Source organism: Oncorhynchus clarkii, chromosome 5, assembly GCF_045791955.1.
Source record: "Oncorhynchus clarkii lewisi isolate Uvic-CL-2024 chromosome 5, UVic_Ocla_1.0, whole genome shotgun sequence".
Taxonomy (NCBI): domain Eukaryota; kingdom Metazoa; phylum Chordata; class Actinopteri; order Salmoniformes; family Salmonidae; genus Oncorhynchus; species Oncorhynchus clarkii.
In genome coordinates, this window is record NC_092151.1 from 68,691,981 (window position 1) to 68,718,102 (window position 26,122).

The 26,122-nt window shown below is 42.9% G+C and overlaps 1 protein-coding gene across 4 annotated transcripts in view; it reads left to right on the plus strand.

The window, feature by feature from the left end:
• Window positions 1-26,122, plus strand: part of LOC139409289 (guanine nucleotide exchange factor DBS-like) — a 109,865-nt gene that overhangs the window by 5,210 nt on the left and 78,533 nt on the right. For 2 of the 4 annotated variants that reach the window (XM_071154213.1, XM_071154214.1), the window contains exons 2-4: window positions 18,923-19,006; window positions 22,586-22,700; window positions 25,736-25,826. In XM_071154213.1, coding sequence (XP_071010314.1) covers window positions 18,923-19,006; window positions 22,586-22,700; window positions 25,736-25,826 — 290 coding nt within the window. Of the gene's footprint in view, window positions 1-2,385; window positions 2,736-18,922; window positions 19,007-22,585; window positions 22,701-25,735; window positions 25,827-26,122 lie in introns of those variants that run through there. The other 2 variants (XM_071154216.1, XM_071154215.1) reach the window with 2 other exon arrangements.

Sequence of the window (26,122 nt, forward strand, 5' to 3'; positions counted from 1 at the left end):
AAGGCCACTGTGTCGATTCATTGTAGAGAATAACACTGCAGATGTTTAGAACCTTAATCTATCTCACAAGGGGCTGCAGTATATTGTGTTCAGTCACAGAAGACCTGATCTTTGGATCGATTTCCTATCCTCAGTGCCTCTCATGATTGAGAGATTTGATGCTCTGCTCCTGCCCTGGTAACTGAGGTTCACAGCACTAATAATTTATACATCAGATAATAGACCAGATGTTTACAACAGCTCTGAATGTGGGACAACATACTGCTCATTTATTATTGAATGGTGCTGAAGCTATCTTTTTTCATGATGTTTTCACATATTTTAACTTAATGTTTTTTCAGACTGGGTAGGGTTGTTCCTGTCAGATAAATCAACAAATGGAAGGTAAATATATGCTATTTGGACTTGACGGACTCGGTTGTAATTTAGTCATGTACTACTTGTGAAGAGGACCAAGAGATAAAAGACACTGTGTGTGTGTAACAGCTTCGCCCCTACCTAGGCCCGAACCAGGGACCCTCTGCACACATCAACAACTGACACCCTCAAAGCATCATTACCTATCGCTCCACAAAAGCTGCGACCCTTGCTGAGCAAGGGAAACAACTACTTCAAGGTCTCAGAGCGAGTGACGTCACCGATTGAAACGCTATTAGCGCACACACCCCGCTGACTAGCTAGTCATTTCACACCGGTTACATGTGGTTATCTGACTCAGTGTGTGTGACCCTGGACCTCTTGACTACTGGTCAGAGCTCACATATACAGTACTAATCCTCACCATCCTTGTGTGTGTGTGTGTGTGTTTGTTTTCTGGAAGGAGGAGTGACTGCCAGATGCCAGTGGCACTAGTATAATGTGGCCTTACTGCAAACATTGGACCCAGGCACTGCAGGCTTATAGTGCAGGCGCATAGCCCTGTGATTCGTTGATGTCAACCATGGGTGATGGTAAGGGCTGGCCGGCTGATCAGGCTTCAGAACTGAATAGGTCATGGTTCAGGGAGGGCTGCAGAGGACATGGAAATGGGAAGTGTAATCTCCAGATCCAGATTTCTTATATGCCAGCATCTTGTTCCTGTTTTTCTGTTTTTAGAGCACATGTCCCAATGGTAAAGGTCATACCTCCTTCTGCTGACAGAGCCACATGGTGTTGTCATATGATGGAATTGACTCCTTGCCCTTAAGTTGAAAAACAAACAGTGCAAATGTTGTTATAATATGCTTGCAGGAGTTGCTGCTTTTGTAGTCTTTCATGCTGTTTCGCTAGCATAGTAGTTTATAATATAGATACTGTCAATATAGGGATTCAAGTCATACTGTTGAACTGAACTAAGGATAGTTCTACTCACATGAAGTAATCGCTCCACCTCGACACCACTTGGGAATAGGAGTCTGGATCCTGCCATTCTCTCAGCTTGAGAGACCAACTATCTGAACATAGGCTGTGGAGACTTATCTCAAAGTCATCTAAAAAGAAAGGTGGGACATTTCACTTCTTTACCTTATATGCAAAACGTGATATGTGCGCTGTAAGGGATGCTTGAGCTGTGACAGCTTGTTGTTAATGTGTATTGTTGGGGCATGCAGAGGTAAACACTAATGCTAAAAAAGGCCTATCATGTCAATAAACTGCTCCCTGAATAGACTAGTGTATTAATATTAGCTAGTGAGAGTAATGTATGTTTATTAGCCAGTGGAAAGGTAAGCTTTAAGATACAGACCTGTGTGTTATGTCTCTTTAAAGACAGGAAGCCCACTGGTTACAATTTCCTGTGACAAACATCAAGGCTCCAGTATCACACATATTGGTCTTTGCTTGGACACTAAAAGGACACATGTTGATGTAATGGTTGGTATCTCCTTTGCCTCTTCAGTTGTTACAGTATGCTGTGTGGTGTAAAAAAGTGATATTGGAGTAGTAGGATTTCTGCTTCTTTTTTTGCAAATAGCAGTTCTACAAACTTAGCCCCCTAAATGTGAGGGGACACACAAACACATGCACACACAGACACACTCCAACACACACATCATTTGTGTTGTTGTATTGTTTGTATATTGTTGTATTTTACATTTGTGTGACTCTCCTTGTCTATCAGTGTATGAGTGTTTTGTTGCTGTTTTTTTTTTTTTTTTTTGTGAACCCCAGGAAGAGTAGCTGCTGCTTCTGCAAAAGCTAATGAGGATCTGAATAAACAAATAATCAAACAAATGACTGCCATGCCCATGGGTGTAACTTAGATACAGTATGACTGAGTATTACTGATAATATTCTTGTGCGTTTATTCTCATGTGATACATACCCTTGTCCACTGAGAGTGTCTTGGGAGGGAGGGGTGAGAAAGTGCTTCCGAGACAAGGCCAGGCCAGTGAATGAGCTACAGCCAGAAGGAGGAAAAGCGGTGGTGGGTTCCTGACGCACGGTGGCCACACAGCACAACGGCTGAATGTTGGGCAGGGTGGGGGAGGAAAGGGAAGCCCCCAGTGCCTCAGGACATTGTTGAGGAGATTGGTGTAAGCCATGGCAGTCTCCTGAGCTCCACTGGTCACAAGACTTCAACTCAGACTGCTGGCAAGAGCCCTGACAGAACACATACACATGCACCCACACACTCACAGAAACACACACAGTAAGGAATCTGCTCTGCGCGGCTCTCCATACCACAGCTGGAGTCCTCAGGGCAGGACTGTCGGTCTGGTCCAGACAGGAAGACCTCACCATGGGCTCAGTTATGTGTAAGTGACTGGATTATCTACTTTAACCCTTCATGGACATTTTCTGTGTGTTTGATACTCATACAGGTCTGTGGTTATTTTGCCTATGAGTGGAGTGAAACAGATGTGATGTATGCTAGTTGTGGTACTGGAGAAGCCTGCTCAGTAGATAGCAGTAGGTAGGGGCTGGTGATTGAGTGGTGTTTCCTTGTGACGTCTTGAGTAAGGAGTTCTGTGTGCTTACAGGCTGAAGACGTTCAGCAATGTGACCTAACAGAGAGGACGGTGATTACCCTGTAAACACCTTGTGGGAACCTTGTTACGAATAGAGCTAGTAGTTCAAAATGCCCTATAAATTCACATTGGAATGTATGACAGAGTTCTTTTTCAGTTTCCATTGCTTCTATGTTTCCATGTTGTGCTTCACAGTGATGGTGCATTTCACTTTTAGATTCTCACCTGAGTGTGAAGTCACCTGAGCTTAGATAGGGGTTAGCTAAGAAGGGTTTGTGATTATTCTCTGTTGCATGTGCCTGACAAAGAGAGGTACGTGGAGGTAAGAGACCTAGGCAGAGGTCAGAGGCAGCAGCTCACTGCCTCCCTGGACTGAAGAGAAATAATTGAGGTGGTAGAGGCTGGCAGGGGACCTGATGTGTGTGTACTGTATGCAGTATGTGTGTGTGTGTTAGAGTTGTGCTGCTCTGAGAGACCGGGCTATCAGATGCAAGGCACTGTAAGAGAAGAGTGTCCAGGGGACATGAATAGCAGACCGGGGGGGATTCAGGAGCTCTAAGCCTGGGAGGAGAGTGACAATCTGGTAGCCACTCAGAGTTCTGTCTGTCCCTGTCTCCCTACTGTCTCCCTGAGCTGAAGTCTGGGCTGACCTTGGCTATACTAGGCACTGAGTAGGAAGGAACTACACAGGCTGCTGTGCAGGAAAGCCACCTCTTGCATACAAACACACACACTCAGACTCTATATTAGGGATGACTGGTGCAGATATTTAGATGCTCTGCTGTGGTGGGATGATGGACGGCTCTCCGCGGTACCAGACCATCCCTTCGCAGTGTCCGGCGTGCGGGTGGTCAGCCAGAAGTATGTCCTCCCTCTCTTCCCTCTCACCCTCCTCCTCAGTTCCTCTCCCTCGCTTCATCCACCTGCCATTTGACGTTTTATTTGAGTCATTTAGGAGACACTCTTATCCTTAGTGCAGTGCATTCATCTTAAGATAGCTAGATGAGACAACCACATATCACAGTTGTAGTAAGAACATTTTACTTCAATAAAGTAGTTATCAGCAAAGTCAGTGCTATTAGGAAAAGACAAGTGGGGATCTGTCAGGTAGATGATTGATGTAGATCTGCTAAGGCCCTGCTATATGTTAATGCTTTGGTGAATTTTCATTGGTCTGCAGCTGCTATCTGTGGTGTGACTTTCCTTATAATATTAGACTGATGCATTTAGGAATAGGCAGTTGTCACCTTCTCAGATAGTGTATTTCAGGTTGCTTTCCTATCTGCATGTCAAATGGCTTTCATTGTACAGAATAGAAAAGCTCCACATCACAACCACCTTTGAAAGAATACTGAGTAGACATGTCTTATAACATGCAAGCATGCACCATTTCGATTGTCTCCTTCTGTGGAGAAGTGGCAATGACAGCAGAAAAAAATAGCTCCAGGTTTTTATTCCAAAATCTGAATCAGCGTGTGTCTATGGTTGGATAAAGCTGTCCTGTCTGACTGTTTTAAATGTGTGAAAAAAGACTAGCTGACAGTATGCCTCAAAGTTGAATGATGTCACAAAATAACCTACCCAGAAGCCGTTGATAGCAGTTTATGTAAAACCTTACAAGGTCCCACAAACCCTCAGTGCCTGTCTTTTTATAGTGTGTGTGTGTGTGTGTGTGTGTGTGTTTGTCTATGTATGTGCATGCATGCTCAGCCTACTCACTCTGACACATAATGTGTAGACATGCACCCTCTCTTATGTGTGATTATCCTGAGAATGGAATGCACAGCATTTGCCAAACAGTCACTTCTCCATGTAGTGTACAGTTAGCTTTTGAGCCTTGAAAATACAGTGCATTCTGAAAGTATTCAGACCCCTTGACTTTTTCAACATTTTGTTACATTAAAGCGTTATTCTAAAATGAATTCATTTGTTTTTTCCCCTAATCAATCTACACACAATACCCCATAATGACAAAGCAAACACTGGTTTTTAGAAATGTTTACCGAAATATCACATTTACATAAGTATTCAGACCCTTTACTCAGTACTTTGTTGAAGAACCTTTGGCAGAGATTACAGCCTTGAGTCTTCTTGGGAATGACGCTACATTTGGGAATGACGCTGTATTTGGGGAGTTTGTCCCATTCTTCTCTGCAGATCCTTTCAAGCTCTGTGAGGTTGGATGGGGACCATCGCTGCACAGCTATTTTCAGGTCTCTCCAGAGATGTTAGATTGGGTTCAAGTCCGGGCTCCAGCTGGGCCACTCAAGGACATTCAGAGACTTGTCCCGAAGCCACTTCTGCATTGTCTTGGCTGTGTGCTTGGGGTCGCTGTCCTGTTGGAAGGTGAACCTTCATCCCAGTCTGAGGTCCTGAGAACTGGAGCAGGTTTTCATCAAGGATCTCTCTGTACTTTGCTCTGTTCATCTTTCCCGTGATCCTGGCTAGTCTCCCAGTCCCCCCTGCTGAAAAACATCCCCACAGCATGATGCTGCCATCACCATGCTTCAACGTAGAGATGGTGCCAGGTTTCCTCCAGACATGATGCTTGGCATTCAGGCCAAAGAGTTCAATCTTGTTTTCATCAGACCAGAGAATCTTGTTTCTTATGGTCTGAGAGTCGTTAGGTGCCTTTTGGCAAACTCCAAGCGGGCTGTCATGTGCCTTTTACTGAGGAGTGGCTTCCGTCTGGCCACTCTACCATAAGGCCTGATTGGTGATGTCACACCCTGATCTGTTTCACCTGTCTTGTGTTTGTCTCCACCCCGAACAGGTGTCTCCCATTTGGTCCCATTATTCCCTATGTATTTATCCCGGTGTCTTCTGTCTGTCGCCAGTTCGTCTTGTCAAGTCAACTAGCGTGTTTTTGATAGTCTCTGTTTTCCTAGTCCTCCAGGTTCTGACTATTTGCCTGCCCTGACACTGTACCTGCCTGCCTGACCATCCAACCTGCCCTGACACTGCACCTGCCTGCCTGACCATTCAGCCTGCCCTGACACTGTACCTGCCTGCCTGACCATTCAGCCTGCCCTGACACTGTACCTGCCTGCCTGACCATTCAGCCTGCCCTGACACTGTACCTGCCTGCCTGACCATTCAGCCTGCCCTGACACTGTACCTGCCTGCCTGCCTGCCTGACCATTCAGCCTGCCCTGACACTGTACCTGCCTGACTGACCATTCAGCCTGCCCTGACACTGTACCTGCCTGCCTGACCATTCAACCTGCCCTGACACTGTACCTGCCTGCCTGACCATTCAGCCTGCCCTGACACTGTACCTGCCTGACTGACCATTCAGCCTGCCCTGACACTGTACCTGCCTGCCTGACCATTCAGCCTGCCCTGACACTGTACCTGCCTGCCTGACCATTCAACCTGCCCTGACACTGTACCTGCCTGCCTGACCATTCAGCCTGCCCTGACACTGTACCTGCCTGCCTGACCATTCAGCCTGCCCTGACACTGTACCTGCCTGCCTGACCATTCAGCCTGCCCTGACACTGTACCTGCCTGCCTGACCATTCAGCCTGCCCTGACACTGTACCTGCCTGCCTGACCATTCAACCTGCCCTGACACTGTACCTGCCTGCCTGACCATTCAGCCTGCCCTGACACTGTACCTGCCTGCCTGACCATTCAGCCTGCCCTGACACTGTACCTGCCTGCCTGACCATTCAACCTGCCCTGACACAGTACCTGCCTGCCTGACCATTCAACCTGCCCTGACCCCGAGCCTGCCTGCCGCCCTGTACCTTCTAGACCTGGTTTATGAACTTCTGACTGTCCTCGACCTGCCTCTTGCCTGCACCTTGTTTTTTAATAAATATCAGAGACTCTAACTATCTGCCTCCGGTGTCCGTATCTGGGTCTCTCCCTGTGTTGTTATAGATGGAGGCTGCAGAGATGATTGTCCTTCTGGAAGGTTCTCCCATCTCCACAACGGAACTCTAAAGCTCTGTCAGAGTGAACATTAGGTTCTTGGTCACCTCAATGACCAAGGCCCTTCTCCCCCGATTGCTCAGTTTGGCTGGGCGGCCAACTCTAGGAAGAGTCTTGGTGGTTCCAAACTTATTCCATTTCGAATGATGGAGGCCACTGTGTTCTAGGAGATCTTCAATGCTGCAGAAATGTTTTGGTACCCTTACCAAGATCTGTGCCTCGACACAATCCTGTCTCGGAGCTCTATGGACCATTCCTTCGACCTCATGGATTGGTTTTTGCTCTGACATGCACTGTCAACTGTGGGACCTTATAGACAGGTGTGTGCCTTTCCAAATCATGTCCAATCAATTGAATTTACCACAGCTGGACCCCAATCAAGTTGTAGAAACATCTCAATGATAATTCATGGAAACAGGATGCACCTGAGATCAATTTTGAGTCTCATAGCAAAGGGTCTGTATACTCATGTAAATAAGGTATTTCTGAATTTCTCTTTGTCATTATGGGGTATTGTGTGTCGATTGCTCAGGATTTTAACAAATTAAATCCATTTTAGAATATGGCTGTAACATAACAAAATGTGGAAAAAGTCAAGGGGTCTGAATACTTTCGGAAATGCACTGTATGTGGATTTAAAGATTGAAATGTAATGAAATTGTTTTGGTACATTCAAGTGAGGATCTGTTTCCCTTTTTGTTGATCCTGGACTGTCTGGATCTAAAGGTCTTTCTGCTAAAATTATATTTAGTCTGAACAAAGTAAAAGACAACAGCAATTTCTGTAACTGCCAGGGCGGAAATTCCAAGAAGTATTTGATTGTTAATAAGAGAATGGGGAATCCATCTTAATGTCCTGAATGTATGACTGAAACCATAATGACCGTCACATGGCCTTGACATAACTTCCTTTGATATCCTTTCAGCTCTTAGCACCATAATGACATCCATTAGTTCTGTTCCTAGGACAAGTTACCATATGAATGTTAGCATAAAATGTATGATCAAAGTCCCTATTTTCAGCCCTATCTTTCCATTAGGTTGGTTGGTATTCTCTCCACCTGAAGTCCAGATTATTACACAGCTGGGGATCATTCAACTTTCAAAGGGCTCAAACACAACCAGACTCCCATTGTCTCCCTAAACCTTGCCCCTTGTAATCAAACCCTCATGACAACATACCTTTGGTTTGGTCTGGCCCCCATGCCCGCCTCCCCCTTTGCCTCCTAGGAACATACTGTCAGGAACATACCTGGCAACATACATGGTTTTATTTTCCTACGGTAGCTGTATATGTATTGTAGCCTTCCATGTTATGACATCTCTTCAATCTAGTGTTGGTTTTGGAGGCAGTGTTGGCTTCGCTTTAATTTGATATTCACCACTAGGTGAGGTTTGTTATTGGGAGATAAATGGACCTTTCTGACACATCCTTTTATTGTTTTCTTGCACGGCTGCCCTTTTCCTGAGTGTCAATGGGAAACGTGCTCTTTTGGACGTATCTGGAATTCCGAACCAAAATAACTGCTATATCCAAACTTCCTCTCCAACAATATTGAAGGAGATTACATCAGGAGTGTTTGTAGATCTAGGACCCTGGCAATGCCATATTATTGTAAACTGTATGTACAGGTGACTTGATACCGGTACTCCTTGTGTCCTCTCGTTATTTTGTGTTACTATTTCCTGTTTTGTTTTTTGCAAATTTGTCTTACCTTTTAACTCTGCGTTGTTGGGAAAGGGCCCATAAGCATTTCACGGTACGCCTGTTGTACTCTGCGCATGTGACAAATAACATTTCATTTGATGTATAAGTCAAATGGAGTACAGGGAGGATTTCTGTATATGAACACAGTCAATTCTACCAACTACATGATGTTAGGTAGTTTGAATACTCAATGATAGAGAGTACTTACCACATACTGTATCAAAGATGATATTTGATGTTCTATTTGATGTTCTATTTGATGATGTTCTTAGAGAGAGAGAAATATTGGCGGTCTCGTATTCTCCCTGTGTTATTAGCTTACACCATTGTGTGTATGTCAGAATGAGCGTGAGGGCTTCTCGTCCCCCACTGGGCCCATGGAGGGTGGTGGTGGAGAGATGCTTGGCCTAGTTCTTCCAAAAACACTACCTCACTCTGTTTTATGGGCTCCTGCGCCGCTCAGCATAGAGTGTTGGTCACAGCTTCTTATGTCCCATTAGTTAAGACAGAACTTTTGTTCTGGAGAGGCTAGTTCAACCACTATAAAATTACATTAAAATCACAAGGCTGGACTATTTTTATAAAATACTTTGTGTGTGTAATTTGATTGGGCTTCTGTGTTAAATGTGGATTTTGAGAAACGTATTACTCCACATGGACACACCTGTATGTGTTTGCGCGCACGTGTGTGTCTCTGTGTGGGTGTAGGTCTTGAAGCAGGGATCCAACTAGATAAGGAACATTATGGGATTGTCACGCCCTGACCTTAGATATCCTTTAAATTCTCTATTTAGTAGGTCAGGGTAGGACTAGGGTGAGAAATCTATGTTTATATTTCTTTTTTGGCCGAGTATGGTTCCCAATCAGAGGCAGCTGTCTATCGTTGTCTCTGATTGGGGATCATGCTTAGGCAGCCCTTTTTCCCACCTTCTGTTGTGGTATCTTGTCTTTGTTTGTTGCATGTGTTGCACTCCTAGCTTTACATTTGTTGAGTTGTTTATTGTTTTTTGGTGGAACATTTATAATGAAAGAAAATGTACGCCTACCACGCTGCACCTTGGTCTTTATTTAACGACAGACGTAACAGGGATGCTCAGGCCTGGTTGGCTGGGTGTCTTTACAGTCACATGTTAATGTCAGGGGAGCTCGAAAAACAGTGCTGTGGTCCCTGATGCTTTTTGTTAAATAGTCCTCTGCTTTAAGTTGCTCATTAGGAAGGCTCCTCATGTAACATTGATATTTTAGTAATTTAAAAGATGCTCTTATCCAGAGCGACTTACAGGAGCAATTAGGGTTAAGTGCCTTGCTCAAGGACACATCGCCAGATTTTTCACCTTGTCGGCTTGGTTATTCAAACTAGCGTATTTTCGGTTACTGGCCCAACGTTCTTAATCGCTAGGCTACCTGCCACCCTATCCAGCCTATTAACTGTCCTCTCCTGGAGGACAGGTTTTGTTAAAGGGATGAACTTCTCACCCCAGGGCTCAATTTGCCAACTAAGGGGTTCATATTCTACAAGGAAAGTGTGGAGAGAAAGTGTGATGAGTGCGTGGCATTTAGGCTGTATGTGGTGGAGATTGTAGGCTTTGTTTTTCACACAAGAATCTAGAGTGTATCTGTGACTTGTGTCTTCCGTTTGGAAGAGAACAGTGGGAAATGTTGTCATCAACATTGATTTGCACTCTCCTTCTGAACAATTGGCTGTCTCCTTATCCTGTCCTCAATAATGGTCTCTTACGTAACCCTGTAACACTGTGTGTGTGAGATCCATGGTGGCTCAGGCAGGTCGACAGGGCAGACACAGCAACCCGTCTACCCGTTCAGACACAGCTGATCTCCCTGCTGTAGATTGCTGTTGACCCTCCAAATTATTAGACACACTGCTAATTATCCCATTATAGCAGATCTACTGGTGCATTCTCTTACCCCCTGTCATGCAGGGGGCCTCGTCTCCTAACAAGCTCTCTTAGTTACGATAAGCTACTCTCGTTGGGAGGGGGGAGAAAGCTTGTTTACACAATCAATGGTGGGGTTTTAAGTATAAACCATGACATGGATTCAGATTTTATGGACATGTGTTTTGTAAATGATATAATGTGCCCTCAAATTGTATATTAAATTAAGGGACATAAAACGTTTCATCGGATTTACAAAAGAGAATATTTTTCAAGTTGTCCTTTGACCTTTTTGAGACCATTGTAACACATTTCACCTGGCAAACTGGACATGTTTCAGTGAATCTCACTATTTAGGAATCCAATGGGAAGGGAAGCTGCTTATTTAACATACAATGCCTCAGTAGCTGCCACCGGGGTTTTGGGACATGCTTCCTCTAGGACCATAAACACCCCTGTACTCCCAGCCAGCTGCTCTGACAGTGGGGAGGACTCAGAGGAGGGAGGGAGGGGCGGGGCGGGGGGTGTCATGTTCAGTCAACCACAGAAAGGACAGAGAAAGACAGTCAGATTAGAGAGGGGTTCACGGTCAGCGTGTGACTTTAATGAAGAGGGATGATGCTGAAGGGATCTTCTCGCTCTCTCTGGCTCTATCTCTCTCTTCATTCTTTCAGAAGTATGTAGTTAAATGTTTGGGGCTGCCCCCCACTTAAAGAGGCAGTAAGCAGTGTGTTTATGATCTCCCTCCCTCCTCCCTGATTTCCTGATAGGTTGCTTGTGTGGTTGCTATGTTCTGAGAGAGCCTTGTGAGAGGTTAGACTGGAGCTGTGAGAAGCAGCTAGGGCTGGAAAAAGTGACAAAAGACTCAGACGCACTGCTTCCTTAGAAAAAACTCCTTTGCTGCCAAGGCTCTGTAAGAGCTGGGTGTGTGTAAATGGGGGGAGGGAGTGTAGGGGTGTGTGTGTGTGTGTGTGTCTGTCTGTCTGTGTCGTTACTCAGGAAGTCTGAAGAGAAGAAAGGGATGATAATGGTAGAAAAGCAAGTCTGGACTAAGTTCTACTGGTGTAATTGACTTCTGCCGCCTGGATTAGTGACTTCTCTCTCTTCACACCCGACTATCGTGTCGCTATGATGAAGAGAACTAGACATGTCATAGGTAAGGTATTGATACTCTCCTCGCTCCCCTATAGCTCTGTCGGGAGCTATAGGGTGTTTACATGCCAAACAGAGAGACACATTTGTTGTCACTGGCCAGGCTCCTAGACTTTATTTCCATTACAACAGAATACCAAGATGTTGATAAATTCTCAAGTGTCTTCTGAGGAGCTCAAGTGACTCTTGCCTGTCTATCCATAGCTAATGCTCAGGGACAAAACGGCTCAATTGTTTTGCAGTTGTCTGTGAGGGAGATGCAACTGTGCTTCGGGATTTTGTGACTTTCTGATGGCGGCCGGCTGTGTGAAAATTAGATTGTTGCGTTATAAACCTTATGTAGGCTACAAATATATAGCATGTGTTGCAATTGCTTTGTGTTTGGTATCCTGTCCTCTACTCATTATTTCGTAACAGCCTTGTTGTTAATTAGTAGGCTAAGCAATGATGCATTTTTTAGCCTTTGTATAAATCGATTTAGAGGGAAAGTAGGGTGAAGTGAAGTAGGAAACTTGATTTAGGGAATTCTCAACCTCGCACGTTATCTTAATATTCACCATAGCTAATGAATAAAAGGTAAAGTACCTGGTTGGTTGGACTCCATTTAGGTTATTGAGGTGAGCTAATGTAAAACATTTATTTGAAGAAATTATGCACTTTCCAGAGAGAGAAACTGGTGCACTGATCTGCACCAAGCATACAGTACAACTCTACGAAGGGAATCCTAAAATGTTAGGGTAGTTATAGCTTTATTGTTGTCAGTCAAATACAGTTCAGGTCGGAAGTTTACATACACTTAGGTTGGAGTCATTAAAACTCGTTTTTCAACCACTCCACAAATTTCTTGTTAACAAACTATAGTTTTGGCAAGTCGGTTAGGACATCTGCTTTGTGCATGACACAAGTAATTTTTCCAACAATTGTTTAAAGACAGATTATTTCACTTATAATTCACTGTATCACAATTCCAGTGGGTTAGAAATGTACATACACTAAGTTCACAGTGCCTTTAAACAGCTTGGAAAATTCCAGAAAATGATGTCATGGCTTTAGATGCTTCTGATAGGCTAAATGACATGATTTGAGTCAATTGGAGGTGTACCTGTGGATGTTTTCAAGGCCTACCTTCAAACTCAGTGCCTCTTTGCTTGACATCATGGGAAAATCAAAAGAAATCAGCCAAGACCTCAGAAAAAGAATTGTAGACCTCCACAAGTCTGGTTCATTGTTGGGTGCAATTTCCAAACGCCTGAAGGTACCACGTTCATCTGTACAAACAATAGTACGATAGTATGGGACAACACAGCCGTCATACCGCTCAGGAAGGAGACGCGTTCTGTCTCAAAGAGATGAAGGTACTTTGGTGCGAAAAGTGCAAATCAATCCCAGAACAACAGCAAAGGACCTTGTGAAAATGCTGGAGGAAACAGGTACAAAAGTATCTTTAACCACAGTAAAACGAGTCCTATATCAACATAACCTGAAAGACCGCTCAGCAAGGAAGAAGCCACTGCTCCAAAACCGCCATAAAAAAGCCAGACTACGGTTTGCAACTGCACATGGGGACAAAGATCGTAGTTTTTGGAGAAATGCCCTCTGGACTAATGAAACAAAAATGGAACTGTTTGGCCATAATGACCATTGTTATGTTTGGAGGAAAAGGGGGGAGGCTTGCAAGCCGAAGAATGCCATCCCAACCGTGAAGCACGGGGGTGGCAGCATCATGTTGTGGGGGTGCTTTACTGCAGGAGGGACTGATGTACTTCACAAAATAGCTGGCATCATGAGGACGGAACATTATGTGGATATATTGAAGCAACATCTCAAGACATCAGTCAGGAAGTTGAAGCTTGGTCGCAAATGGTCTACCAAATGGACAATGACCCCAAGCAAAGTTGTGGCAAAATGGCTTAAGGACAACAAAGTCAAGGTATTGGAGTGGCCATCACAGAGCCCTGAGCCCTGATAATTTGTGGACAGAACTGAAAAAGCATGTGCGAGCAAGGAGGCCTACAAACCTGACTCAGTTACATCAGCTCTGTCAGGAGGAATGGGCCATAATTCACCCAACTTATTGTGGGAAGTTTGTTGAAGGTTTGACCCAAGTTAAACAATTTAAAGGCAACGCTACCAAATACTAATTGAGTGAATGTTAACTTCTGACCCACTGGGAATGTGATGAAAGAAATAAAAGCTGAAATAAATCATTCTCTCTACTATTATTCTGACATTTCTCATTCTTAAAATAAAGTGGTGATCCTATCCATTTTTACTAGGATTAAATGTCAGGAATTGTGAAAAACTGAGTTTAAATGTATTTGGCTAAGGTGTATGTATGTATGTAAACTTCTGACTTCAACTGTAGGTCCATATCTTACAATATTGCATTGCACTTTGAACCTTGTGCGATTGACAATATTTAATGTGCCCTATTAACGACACATCACAATAATACATACAGTATACCACACAGCGTAGTTTAGGGGAAATACGGTATGTACTTAAAGTCCTCATTTCCAGTAGATGTGTGACTGTGGCTGAGAGTGAATGTGTGTGTTTCTGCTCATTAAACCTGATGAATTGGAGCAGAAGGCTGAAGGCAGCCTAGGACAAGGTGGACACTGGGATGAGGTTTGATGAGGTGTGTGGAGAGCAGAGGACGGTGCCCCTCTGTGTTGCCATGGCATTAATCCATGGTGTCTCCACATGTTGCTGGCACAACCTGCTACAGAATCCACACACCCACCAGACTAAACATATGTCTGACTAGGCCCAGGAGTTTTCCCTCACCACGTGATATAGGAAACCTGGAAGAACTGGACTTTCTTCTGGTCAGTGCACAATAGCATACTAATAGCATTCCAGTAACTAGAATCAATGTGTTGTTGTGTTGTTTTTTATTACTGTATACAATAATGCTTTTTGGTATTTAGTCAATAGAATTTGATCGTGCATTTTTCCATTGTTTGCTCTGCGATGACAAAGAACAGGACTGACCATTGTGATCTTGTTTTGTGATCTTGCTGTTTAAAAAAAAAGATTATGTCATATTTTTTATGTATCTGTTCTTGGAGTGCTAATTCCTTTCAGAGCCTGTAGCTGGCAGGATGGAGGCAGGAGGGTGGGTTGTGTCTTTGTGCTCTGCATGCTGTTCCTCTAGAAGTGAATGCTGTGACCTTTCTCTGAAGCCTGCAGAGGCCATTATCAGACCTGGCTTTGTGATTTACTTACATGTCTGGGGCTGGGATTCCTGCAGCAGGATGATAAGATCCGGAGCTAGCGTGTTAACATGCTCCCAGACGCAGATCCTCCTTCCTCTCGCCACCACTCTGCTGAGGGAGGATGTATGTGTGTGTGTGTGTGTGTGTGCACGCGCATGCGTGCAGGTTTGTGTGCAAGTGTACCGTGATGCACACGTTTTAGTATATTGTCGTAAAATGAGCTGTAGAAATATATGTAAATGAGGTAACATGCTAAGAACAATACTGTCAATGTAATTTGGCCTTGATACCAAACAATGGACCAAATCCCTGTGGAGACTTGAAGTTGCTGGTACCATGACAACACTACAGCTTTCAACTTCCATACAGTAGAAACATGCTTCTGTGAGGCTCTCTGTGCTATCTATAGCCCTGGCTGCAAGACCCACTCAAAGCTCGCTCAGTCTTTGATAAAGTGTAGTCTGTTGTAATGCACTCCTTTATACCGTGGCCAGACAGAGGGTGTTTTGTTCACAGTGGAAAGCTAGCTGCAGTGTGCTTCAGGGTGATACCAAAGTATTAAGGCAAAGAGTGATGAAGCTTCATTAACCCTCCCCTCCCCTTCAAGCATCCAGAATGGCTACTGACTCTTCCAAGAACAACACAATGAAAGAAACATATGTCTGAAAGGAGGGATACAGGAGCTACAGAAGCTTGTAATGGAAATTGAATGAAGGTACACAAAGATCTGCGTTCACAGCTAAAGGTATTAACTGCGAGGGGCAGCGGTAGACATGGAGACCACTGTTGCAAGATAACAGACACTGTGCTTTGAGAGACTAGTCAAGGATCATATCACCTCCACCCTACCTGACACCCTAGACCAACTCCAATTTGCTTAGCGCCCCAATAGGTCCACAGACGACGCAATCACACTGCACACTGCCCTAACCCATCTGGACAAGAGGAATACCTATGTAAGAATGCTGTTCATCGACTACAGCTCAGCATTTAACACCATAGTACCCTCCAAACTCATCATTAAGCTCGAGACCCTGGGTCTCAACCCCACCCTGTGCAACTGGGTCCTGGACTTTCTGATGGGACGCCCCCAGGTGGTCAGGGTAGGAAACAACATTTCCACCACCCTGATCCTCAACACTGGGGCCCCACAAGTGTGTGTTCTAAGTCCTCCTGTCCTCCCTGTTCACCCATGACTGCGTGGCCATGCACGCCTCCAACTCAATCATCAAGTTTGCAGACAACACTACAGTGGTAGGCTTGATTACCAACAACGATGAGACGGCCTACAGGGAGGAGGTGAGGGCCCTCGGAGTGTGGTGTCAGGAAAATAACCTCACACTCAACATCAACAAAACAAAGGAGATGATCGTGGACTTCAGGAAACGGCAGAGGGAGCACCCCCCTATCCACATCGACGGGACAGTAGTGGAGAAGGTGGAAGGTTTTAAGTTCCTTGGCAAACACATCACGGACAAACTGTAATGGTCCACCCACACAGACAGCGTGGTGAACCTCAGGAGGCTGAAGAAATTTTGCTTGTCACCGAAAACACTCACAAACCTTTACAGATGCACAATCGAGAGCATCCTGTCGGGCTGTATCGCCGCCTGGTACTGCTCTGCTCACCGTAAGGCTCTCTGAGGTCTGCACAACGCATCACCGGGGGCAAACTACCTGCCCTCCAGGACACCTACAGTACCCAATGTCACAGGAAGGCCAACAAGATCATCAAGGACAACAACCACCCGAGCCACTTCCTGTTCACCCTGCTATCATCTAGAAGGCGAGGTCAGTACAGGTGCATCAAAGCTGGGACCGAGGGACTGAAAAACAGCTTCTATCTCAAGGCCATCAGACTGTTAAACAGCCATCACTAACATTGAGTGGCTGCTGCCAACATACTGACTCAAATCTCTAGCCACTTTAACAATACAAAATTGGATGTAATAAATGTATCACTAGTCACTTTAAACAATGGCACTTTATATAATGTTTACATACCCTACGTTATTCATCTCATATGTACAGTGCCTTGCGAAAGTATTCGGCCCCCTTGAACTTTGCAACCTTTTGCCACATTTCAAGCTTCAAACAAAGATATAAAACTGTATTTTTTTGTGAAGAATCAACAACAAGTGGGACACAATCATGAAGTGGAACGACATTTATTGGATATTTCAAACTTTTTTAACAAATCAAAAACGGAAAAATTGTGCGTGCAAAATTATTCAGCCCCCTTAAGTTAATACTTTGTAGCGCCACCTTTTGCTGCGATTACAGCTGTAAGTCGCTTGGGGTATGTCTCTATCAGTTTTGCACATCGAGAGACTGACATTTTTTCCCATTCCTCCTTGCAAAACAGCTCGAGCTCAGTGAGGTTGGATGGAGAGCATTTGTGAACAGCAGTTTTCAGTTCTTTCCACAGATTCTCGATTGGATTCAGGTCTGGACTTTGACTTGGCCATTCTAACACCTGGATATGTTTATTTTTGAACCATTCCATTGTAGATTTTGCTTTATGTTTTGGATCACTGTCTTGTTGGAAGACAAATCTCCGTCCCAGTCTCAGGTCTTTTGCAGACTCCATCAGGTTTTCTTCCAGAATGGTCCTGTATTTGGCTCCATCCATCTTCCCATCAATTTTAACCATCTTCCCTGTCCCTGCTGAAGAAAAGCAGGCCCAAACCATGATGCTGCCACCACCATGTTTGACAGTGGGGATGGTGTGTTCAGGGTGATGAGCTGTGTTGCTTTTACGCCAAACATAACGTTTTGCATTGTTGCCAAAAAGTTCAATTTTGGTTTCATCTGACCAGAGCACCTTCTTCCACATGTTTGGTGTGTCTCCCAGGTGGCTTGTGGCTTGTGGCAAACTTTAAACAACACTTTTTATGGATACCTCAGCTGTAGATCTCTGCAGTTCATCCAGAGTGATCATGGGCCTCTTGGCTGCATCTCTGATCAGTCTTCTCCTTGTATGAGCTGAAAGTTTAGAGGGACGGCCAGGTCTTGGTAGATTTGCAGTGGTCTGATACTCCTTCCATTTCAATATTATCGCTTGCACAGTGCTCCTTGGGATGTTTAAAGCTTGGGAAATCTTTTTGTATCCAAATCCGGCTTTAAACTTCTTCACAACAGTATCTCGGACCTGCCTGGTGTGTTCCTTGTTCTTCATGATGCTCTCTGCGCTTTTAACGGACCTCTGAGACTATCACAGTGCAGGTGCATTTATACGGAGACTTGATTACACACAGGTGGATTGTATTTATCATCATTAGTCATTTAGGTCAACATTGGATCATTCAGAGATCCTCACTGAACTTCTGGAGAGAGTTTGCTGCACTGAAAGTAAAGGGGCTGAATAATTTTGCAAGCCCGATTTTTCAGTTTTTGATTTGTTAAAAAAGTTTGAAATATCCAATAAATGTCGTTCCACTTCATGATTGTGTCCCACTTGTTGTTGATTCTTCACAAAAAAATACAGTTTTATATCTTTATGTTTGAAGCCTGAAATGTGGCAAAAGGTCGCAAAGTTCAAGGGGGCCGAATACTTTCGCAAGGCACTGTATATACGGTACTCTACACCATCTAGTGCATCTTACCTATGCCGTTCGGCCATCGCTAATCCATATATTAATATGTACATATTCTTATTCATTCCTTAACACTTGTCTGTAAAAGGTAGTTGTTGTGAAATTGTTAGATTACTTGTTGGATATTGCTGCATGATCGCAACTAGAAGCACAAGAATTTCGCTACACTCGCATTAATATCTGATAACCATGTGTACGTGACCAATAACATTTTATTTTATTTTATCGGTGGAAATGTCCAGAGCCGTGCCTTGGCCTCACTTTCCACAGGTCATACTGATCTGTCAGACATGTGGATGGATTGTCCACCGATGATGACTGGGCCAGTGTATGGCCGCAGGACTTGATTTGTGGGGACACATTGTACGCTGTTGTTTAATGCTGCTCTCTTTCCTATACATTCCTATGATATTGTGATTGCTAACTGGAGGTGTTCTCCCTGTTGTTTTCCTCTCCCTCCCCAGATGAGATCATGCAGCAGGAGATCAGGCCCCTGCTTGCTGTCGACATCATAGAGCAGCTGCATCGGCAGTTTGCCCTGCTCTCAGGTACGTAGCTAGGCCTCAGTCTCCTCGCCTTATCCCTGCTTCCCTCACACAAAGACGGGCAGATATTCGAGTTCCTCTCCCTTTGTGAAGGAGCAAATATGGGAATGACAGAATAATCACATTTTAGTCAGAGGTGATCATATCTACTTTACAGTTATACAGAACAGCACAATGTAATGTTTGTTAATTCGTTTTTATCACGGTCAGAAAAAATAATTTTGTCATATCCGTTATGAGTTACAAGGCCATTTCCATTGTTGACGTTAAGACATGATTGAGTTGTGACCGGACTTGAACCTTTTAACTACTGATCGATAGGATTGCCTCTTAATCACTTCCTGTCTGAGACAGTAGAGAGGTCTGGTCTGCTCCATAGTCTGTTCCAGGACAATAACAGAATTATCACATTACACCATGAACCATTTCCTGCCAGGATGTCTTTGTCTCTCTGGCCATATTCATGAGCTTTGTTCAGAGTGGATAAAATGGCCACTTTTTCCATTCAGTTAAGTTGGGATGCAGAAGCAATGACTGTGTACATACTATACATTATTATTAACATGTATTTGAGAATATTGAGTCCACTAAATAATGTCCGTATACTCACAGATCACCTCAGTCTGAAGATTCAGACATAGAAGCGTACCTGAGACATGAACAGAGGTGCAGGGCCTAAGCTGGAATGATAACAGAAGGAGTTGTTGGTAGTTATTGGGCTAGCCTAGCCTCAGAGCCATACTACACGAAACATACTATGCGTATTTCTGAGCACCTCCAAAGCATATGATATGTACTAATGGTCTAGTTACTTTAGACAGAAACAAAAGTAGGGAGGTTGGTCAGGGAAGATGTGTGGATGTATACCGCGACCTTCTAGCAATCCAAAGGTTGGTGTTCGAGTCGCGTCGGGAACAACTGTAGCATTTTAGCTTAGCCTTAGTCTAACCTTGACCCATTTCCCATTAACTGCTACGTAAATTCTCCTAACCTTTGTTGTTTTAGTAGTTTTCCTAACCTTTTACATAAATGATCATAACCTTTGTTGTTAGTTCTCCTAACTACCAATGTAAATTATCCCAGTCATTCTCCTTTGTTGAAACAAGCAACTTGATTTCAGAGAAAGACGGATAATACTATACATCCTCCAAGATTTATGATAAGTTACATCATCCAATTCTCTTAAGCTATTGTATGACCGGGTGAGACGTATACGATATGTCCTCCAATTCGTATGATATTGTAGAACCGCTATTCCATTCATAATGTAACGTAACGTAATATAACGTAACGTAACGTAATATATCATACTAAATGGAGTAAAAGATTTTACGTACCAAATCCAACGAATTGCCCTGAGACCAGGTTGATTGGACAGGAGCTCTACGCCACAGCCTCTGGCTCCACAGGGATTGTTTCCATTCCTTCCCACCCATGTCAAACCACCAAGGGTCAGCCAGCTGCGCTCCTGCCAAGCTGGTGTCTTACTCCAAAAACCCTGGGTCAGCAAAGCTAGCTTTCAAAGTTATGTCATTTTACTGTGGAAAAAGCACAAGTATATTTCATTATCCACACAGCAAGCCTGTTTTTATTCTCAGTGGGTCTGTCACTGAGTTTGGGTTGTTTTGTACGGTTTTAAAACATTGGTCTCCATTCCTTTTCTCCATATTGTGATGCTGATACCTGACAGAGTCACAGGCAGTGGTAGAAAAAGTACCCAAATGTCATATTGGAGTAAAAGTAAAGATACCTTAATAGAAAATGACTCAAGTAAAAGTAAAAGTCACCCAGTAAAATACTACTTGAGTAAAAGTCTAAAAGTATTTGGTTTTAAATATACTTAAGTATCAAAAGTAAATGTAATTGCTAAAATATACTATTAGGCAAACCAGATGGCACAACTTTCTTGTTTTTATTTATTTACGGATAGCCAAGGGCATACTCCAACACTGATACATAATTTACAAACAAAGCATGTGTGTTTAGTGAGTCCGCCAGATCATAGGCAGTAGGGATGACCAGGGATTTTCTCTTGATAAGCTCGTGAATTGAACAATTTTCTGTTCTGCTAAGCATAAAAAATGTAACAAGTACTTTTGGGTGTCAGGGAATATGTATGGTGTAAAAAGTACATTATTTTCTTCAGGAATGTAGTGGAGTAAAAGTATAAGTTGTCAAAATTATAAATAGTAAAGTAAAGTACAGCTACCTCAAAAAACGACTTAAGTAGTAATTTAAAGTGTTTTTACTTAAGTACTGTACTTTGCGCCACTGGTTACAAGCAAAGGCCACCTCGCTGTTGACGCTATTCCAGTAATACCTCCACACCTACAGTATATTTCTGCACTACTTACCTTATACCTGATGAGGTGATGCTGAGTTGAGCTTTCTAGACAGGGCAGTATTATACAGCTCTGATTGTTATCTTGTGTACTGTTGTCAGTGAGAGAGGTAGGCAACAGAAGCCCTGACATATGTGAGGATTCCCCGTGGTGGATTTTTCTGCCATATGCAGGTAAATAATTGGATGTGTCTGGCTGGGAGGACGGATAGATGAGTTGTCACCCAGTGGGATGGATGGCAGACGAGATGGCACAGGAAATAAACTACACGCTGCTTTTAGCACAAAGACATCTGAGTTTGGGAGGAGGCTGTTATGCTTGTCTATGTGATTTGCTTGTCAGTGTTAGTACATTTTTAGAACTGAGAGACAGAGAGAAGAAGGCAGAGGAGGAGTTAGGAAGGGAAAAAGTTAGTCAGTAAAAGTAAAGAGCTACAGTTACCTCACCACTAATATGAAAGGCAGCATTTCCTGACGTGCTCCTCTGGAATAAGAGTAATTCAGTGTATGTCCAAATTATCTAAGTGCCCAGACTCGGGGGGGGGGGGGCTCAAGTAGAAAATCAGACTGCCTCGGCCAGATGAGGTACAATTTACAGCAGTTCCCCTCTGTCATCCCAAACTGAACTGTTTTGAAGTTGAGAATTCACCCTAAAATCCATTTCATAAGGCTGACCTCTATACTCCTATCTCCACTCAGGAATGCAGGCACTGGGACATGATGATGAGGAGGAACACTTTAGATATAGGGTGACTTGCTGTTCCACTATGCTTTCTCATAGTGATGCACTTTGACTGATACATCTCTGATTGGAGAGATATATGATCATGGATTATATTATGGCTGCCTCTGATTGCTTCATTTGTTTCAGGATTTAGTGAGACAATTTTGATTATTTGAAATTTACATCTCTCCTCATATTTCTTCATTTAGATTGTCATATCAACATTTTCACTCATCAAACTTATTTTGTTTCGTATAAGTTTTGATTCAATCATGACTTTTGGCAAAAAATAATCAAATCCGAATTTGTGCTGACAGCCCAATGTCACCACCTTGTGGTTGATTAATAGAAATATAACTTTTCTATCGATATAAAGTCACCCATCAGATCTGTAACAGCAGAATGTTGTTTTTTATCAAAATAAATATTTATTTTACTGTAGAAGCCTGGTGTAAATTAATGAATGTAACAAAATGGACACATTTATTGATCTATTGATGTAACCCTATGTGTGCAGGAGGAAGAGGGAAAGATGGCGCCCCCATCATCACCTTCCCTGAATACTCAGGCTTCGGCGACCTCCTAGACGAGGACTTCCAGAATGTTGTCACATATCTGACTAGCATCCCCAGGTAAAGTATGCAGCTTCACTACAACCATAAAAATGCTCCCATGGTTATGCAGTTCAGATCAATTCTGCAATTCTGGTGCACATTATTTTCCCACAGTGGAGAACAGAGGCTTACTGTAATGCTACTGTGTATTTGATACAGCCACCAATTGTGCAAGTTCTCCCACTTAAAAAGATGAGAGAGGCCTGTAATTTTCATCATAGGTACACTTCAACTATGACAGACAAAATGAGAAAAAAAAATCTAGAAAATCACATTGTAGGATGTTTAATGAATTTATTTGCAAATTATGGTGAAAAATAAGTATTTTTCGCAATACTTTGTTATATACCCTTTGTTGGCAATGACAGGGGTCAAACGTTTTCTGTAAGTCTTCAAAAGGTTTTCACACACTGTTGCTGGTATTTTGGCCCATTCCTCCATGCAGATCTCCTCTAGAGCAGTGATGTTTTGGGGCTGTTGCTGGGCAACACGGACTTGCACAATTGGTGGCTGACTAAATACTTTTTTGCCCCACTGTATACTGTATTCTATATCATCTATTGCATCTTGCCTATTGCTCATCCATATATTTATATGTACATATTATTTTTCCATCCCTTTACTTAGATTTGTGTGTATTAGGTAGTTGTTGTTGAATTGTTAGATTACTTTTTAGATATTACTACACTGTCGGAACTAGAAGCACAAGCATTTCGCTACACTCGCATTAATATCTGCTAACTATGTGTATGTGACCAATAAAATTAGATTTGATTTGAACCATGTTACCCATAGATAGACAAGCTAGAAACATTTTAACAATGAATTGTTTTTGTGAAGCATTCAATTGCCCCTCCCTGTTGTACACAACAAGTTTCCATTTCCCCTGTCCCAAGAGAATGTATGGGTGATTTCAAATGAAATCATCAACTTTTATTGAACCTCTTGAGATGGGTAAACTGTGGAACGACCCAATTACTCCATAATAAACGACAGAGTGAAAAGAAGGAAGCCTGTACAGAATAAAAAATATTCCAAGACACACATCCTGTTTGTAACAAGGCACCAAAGTAATACAGCGAAGCATGTGGCAAAGTGTTATGTTTGGGCAAATCCAACACAACACGTCACTGAGTATCACTCTTCATATTTTCAAGGATGGTGGTGGATGCATCAGATTGTGGGTAATCGGCAAGGACTGGGGAGTTTTTCCTGATAAAAATAAACGTAATGGAGCTAAGCACAGGCAAAATCCAAGAGGAAAACCTGGTTAAGACACTGGGAGACTAATTCACCTTTCAACAAGACATTAACCTAAAAAAGACAAATCTACACAAGAGCTGCTCACCAAGAAGACATTTAATGTTCCTGAGTAGCCTAGTTACAGTTTTTACTTAAATCTACTTGAAGGTCTATGGCAAGACTTGAAAATGTACCAATGATCAACAACCAACTTGACAGCTGGTGATGGGCAAATATGATGGGCAAATATTGCACAGTCCAGGTGTGAAAAGCTCTTCCAGACTTACACAAAAAGATTCACAGCTGATATCGCTGCCAAAGTGGGGTAAAACTAACACGATCAAGATATATTAGCATTTTATTTGTCATAAAAAATATATACTGTATATATTTTCTTCAACTTTGATATGACTGAATATTTTGTGTAGATCAGTGACAAAAATGACAAAAGATTAATCTTAAATCAATTTTTATCCCACGTTGTAACACAACAAAATGTGGAAAAAGTCAAGGGGTATGAATACTTTCCGAAGGCACTTTAAATACCATTACCTTCCCTCTGTATGGGATGTGGTTCCTGCTCCCAACTAACCACAGATCTGAAGATACAGTCAGGTCCATAATTATTGGTAACCTTGATATACTGCAGATGAGCAAGAAAGACTGTATCAAAGATCCACCAGCATATTTTACAGTAGGTATGAGGTACTTTTCTGCGTATGCTTATGTTTTTCAAAGCCAAACCCACCACTGATGTGTGTGGCCAAAGAGCTCTATTTTCATGTAATTTGACCACGCAGACCAGTGGTGAGTTTGGGGTTGAAAAACAGAAGCATATGCAAAAAAGTACCTCATACCTACAGTAAAATACGGTGGTGGATCTTTGATGTTTTTGGGCTATTTTGCGTCCCCTGCTCCTGGCCCCCTTATTAAGGTCAACGGCATCATGAAATTTACCAAGTACCATGACATTTTAGCCCCAAACTTGGTTGCCTCTGCCAGAAGGCTGACACAATTGGATCTTCCAGCAAGACAATAACCCCAAACACTAATCAAAATCCACTTTTTTTTCCCATTAATTGTCTTTATTACTTGTTAAGAAACACAATCTATTTCTCTGAGCAATTGTATTAGTATAAAATAAATAGCATAGAATATAGCTCAGTATTTGTATTATTTGTTTTATACAGTATTTTTTGCTCATCTTTATCAAGGGTGCCAATAATTATGTATCTGACTGTATTTCACAAGACACATTTCTCAGGGTGAGGCAAAATGTGAAAAAGGTGTCTTGTGAAAATGGCACATCTGGGATATCGTTCTCTCTCATGACACAGTGAGTCTTCAATTAATCTGGTCTCATGTAAGCTGCTCTCAGTCAGGAAAATACTCAGGCAGTCGAGTAGGAATATACTAGGCCAGATAACACAGTAAGATCACCACCCAGTGAGCACAAGACATTAAACATACATATTCTTTTCATTGTCTTTTAAACGTCTTGTGCTGATAGGGGAGCAACTTCATTCACCCTTTTGTCAGAGTAACACATTGAGAATGTTAATGACCCTCACTTAACATTTTCCCTGTAAAACACCCCAAACATTAAACAAGCTTACACAGCTCCTCTTACACTGTTAACTATAATGGCCTGGTTCAGAGAGCGCTGAAGTGATTTGGTATAAACTCTGTTTAAAATGTACAGAGACAGAATACAGCAGTGTAGTGTAGTGCCCTCTTGGATATGTCTTGTGACTGCATGCTTGGATAGCTACACCTACCGCATGTGTTTATTTCTATCTTTCCTTGTCTAGTTTGGACGCTGCCAGCATCGGTTTCGTTATAATCATTGACCGCAGGCGGGACAAATGGAGCTCAGTGAAGGCCTCGCTGACGCGAATAGCGGTATGAAGACGTCCATATTTAACTTCCGACAACGCTTTTATCTCTTTCCTGGTGGTCCAGTCTGTTTGTGCTTCACTCGACTTCTCTTTGTGTTTGGCATCAAGGAGAGTTTGCCGCAGCACATAGAGTATGGAACCAGGCTATTTTATCTCAACATTATGTACCATTGTAAAATAGACCAATGCTTCTATATCAGGATGTCTTGCGTAAGGCAAATTATTCCCAAGTATAATATGTGAGATACATAATGGAAAGTAGAAACAGAGCAGGAGCTCCCTCCACATTCAGAACTAGAT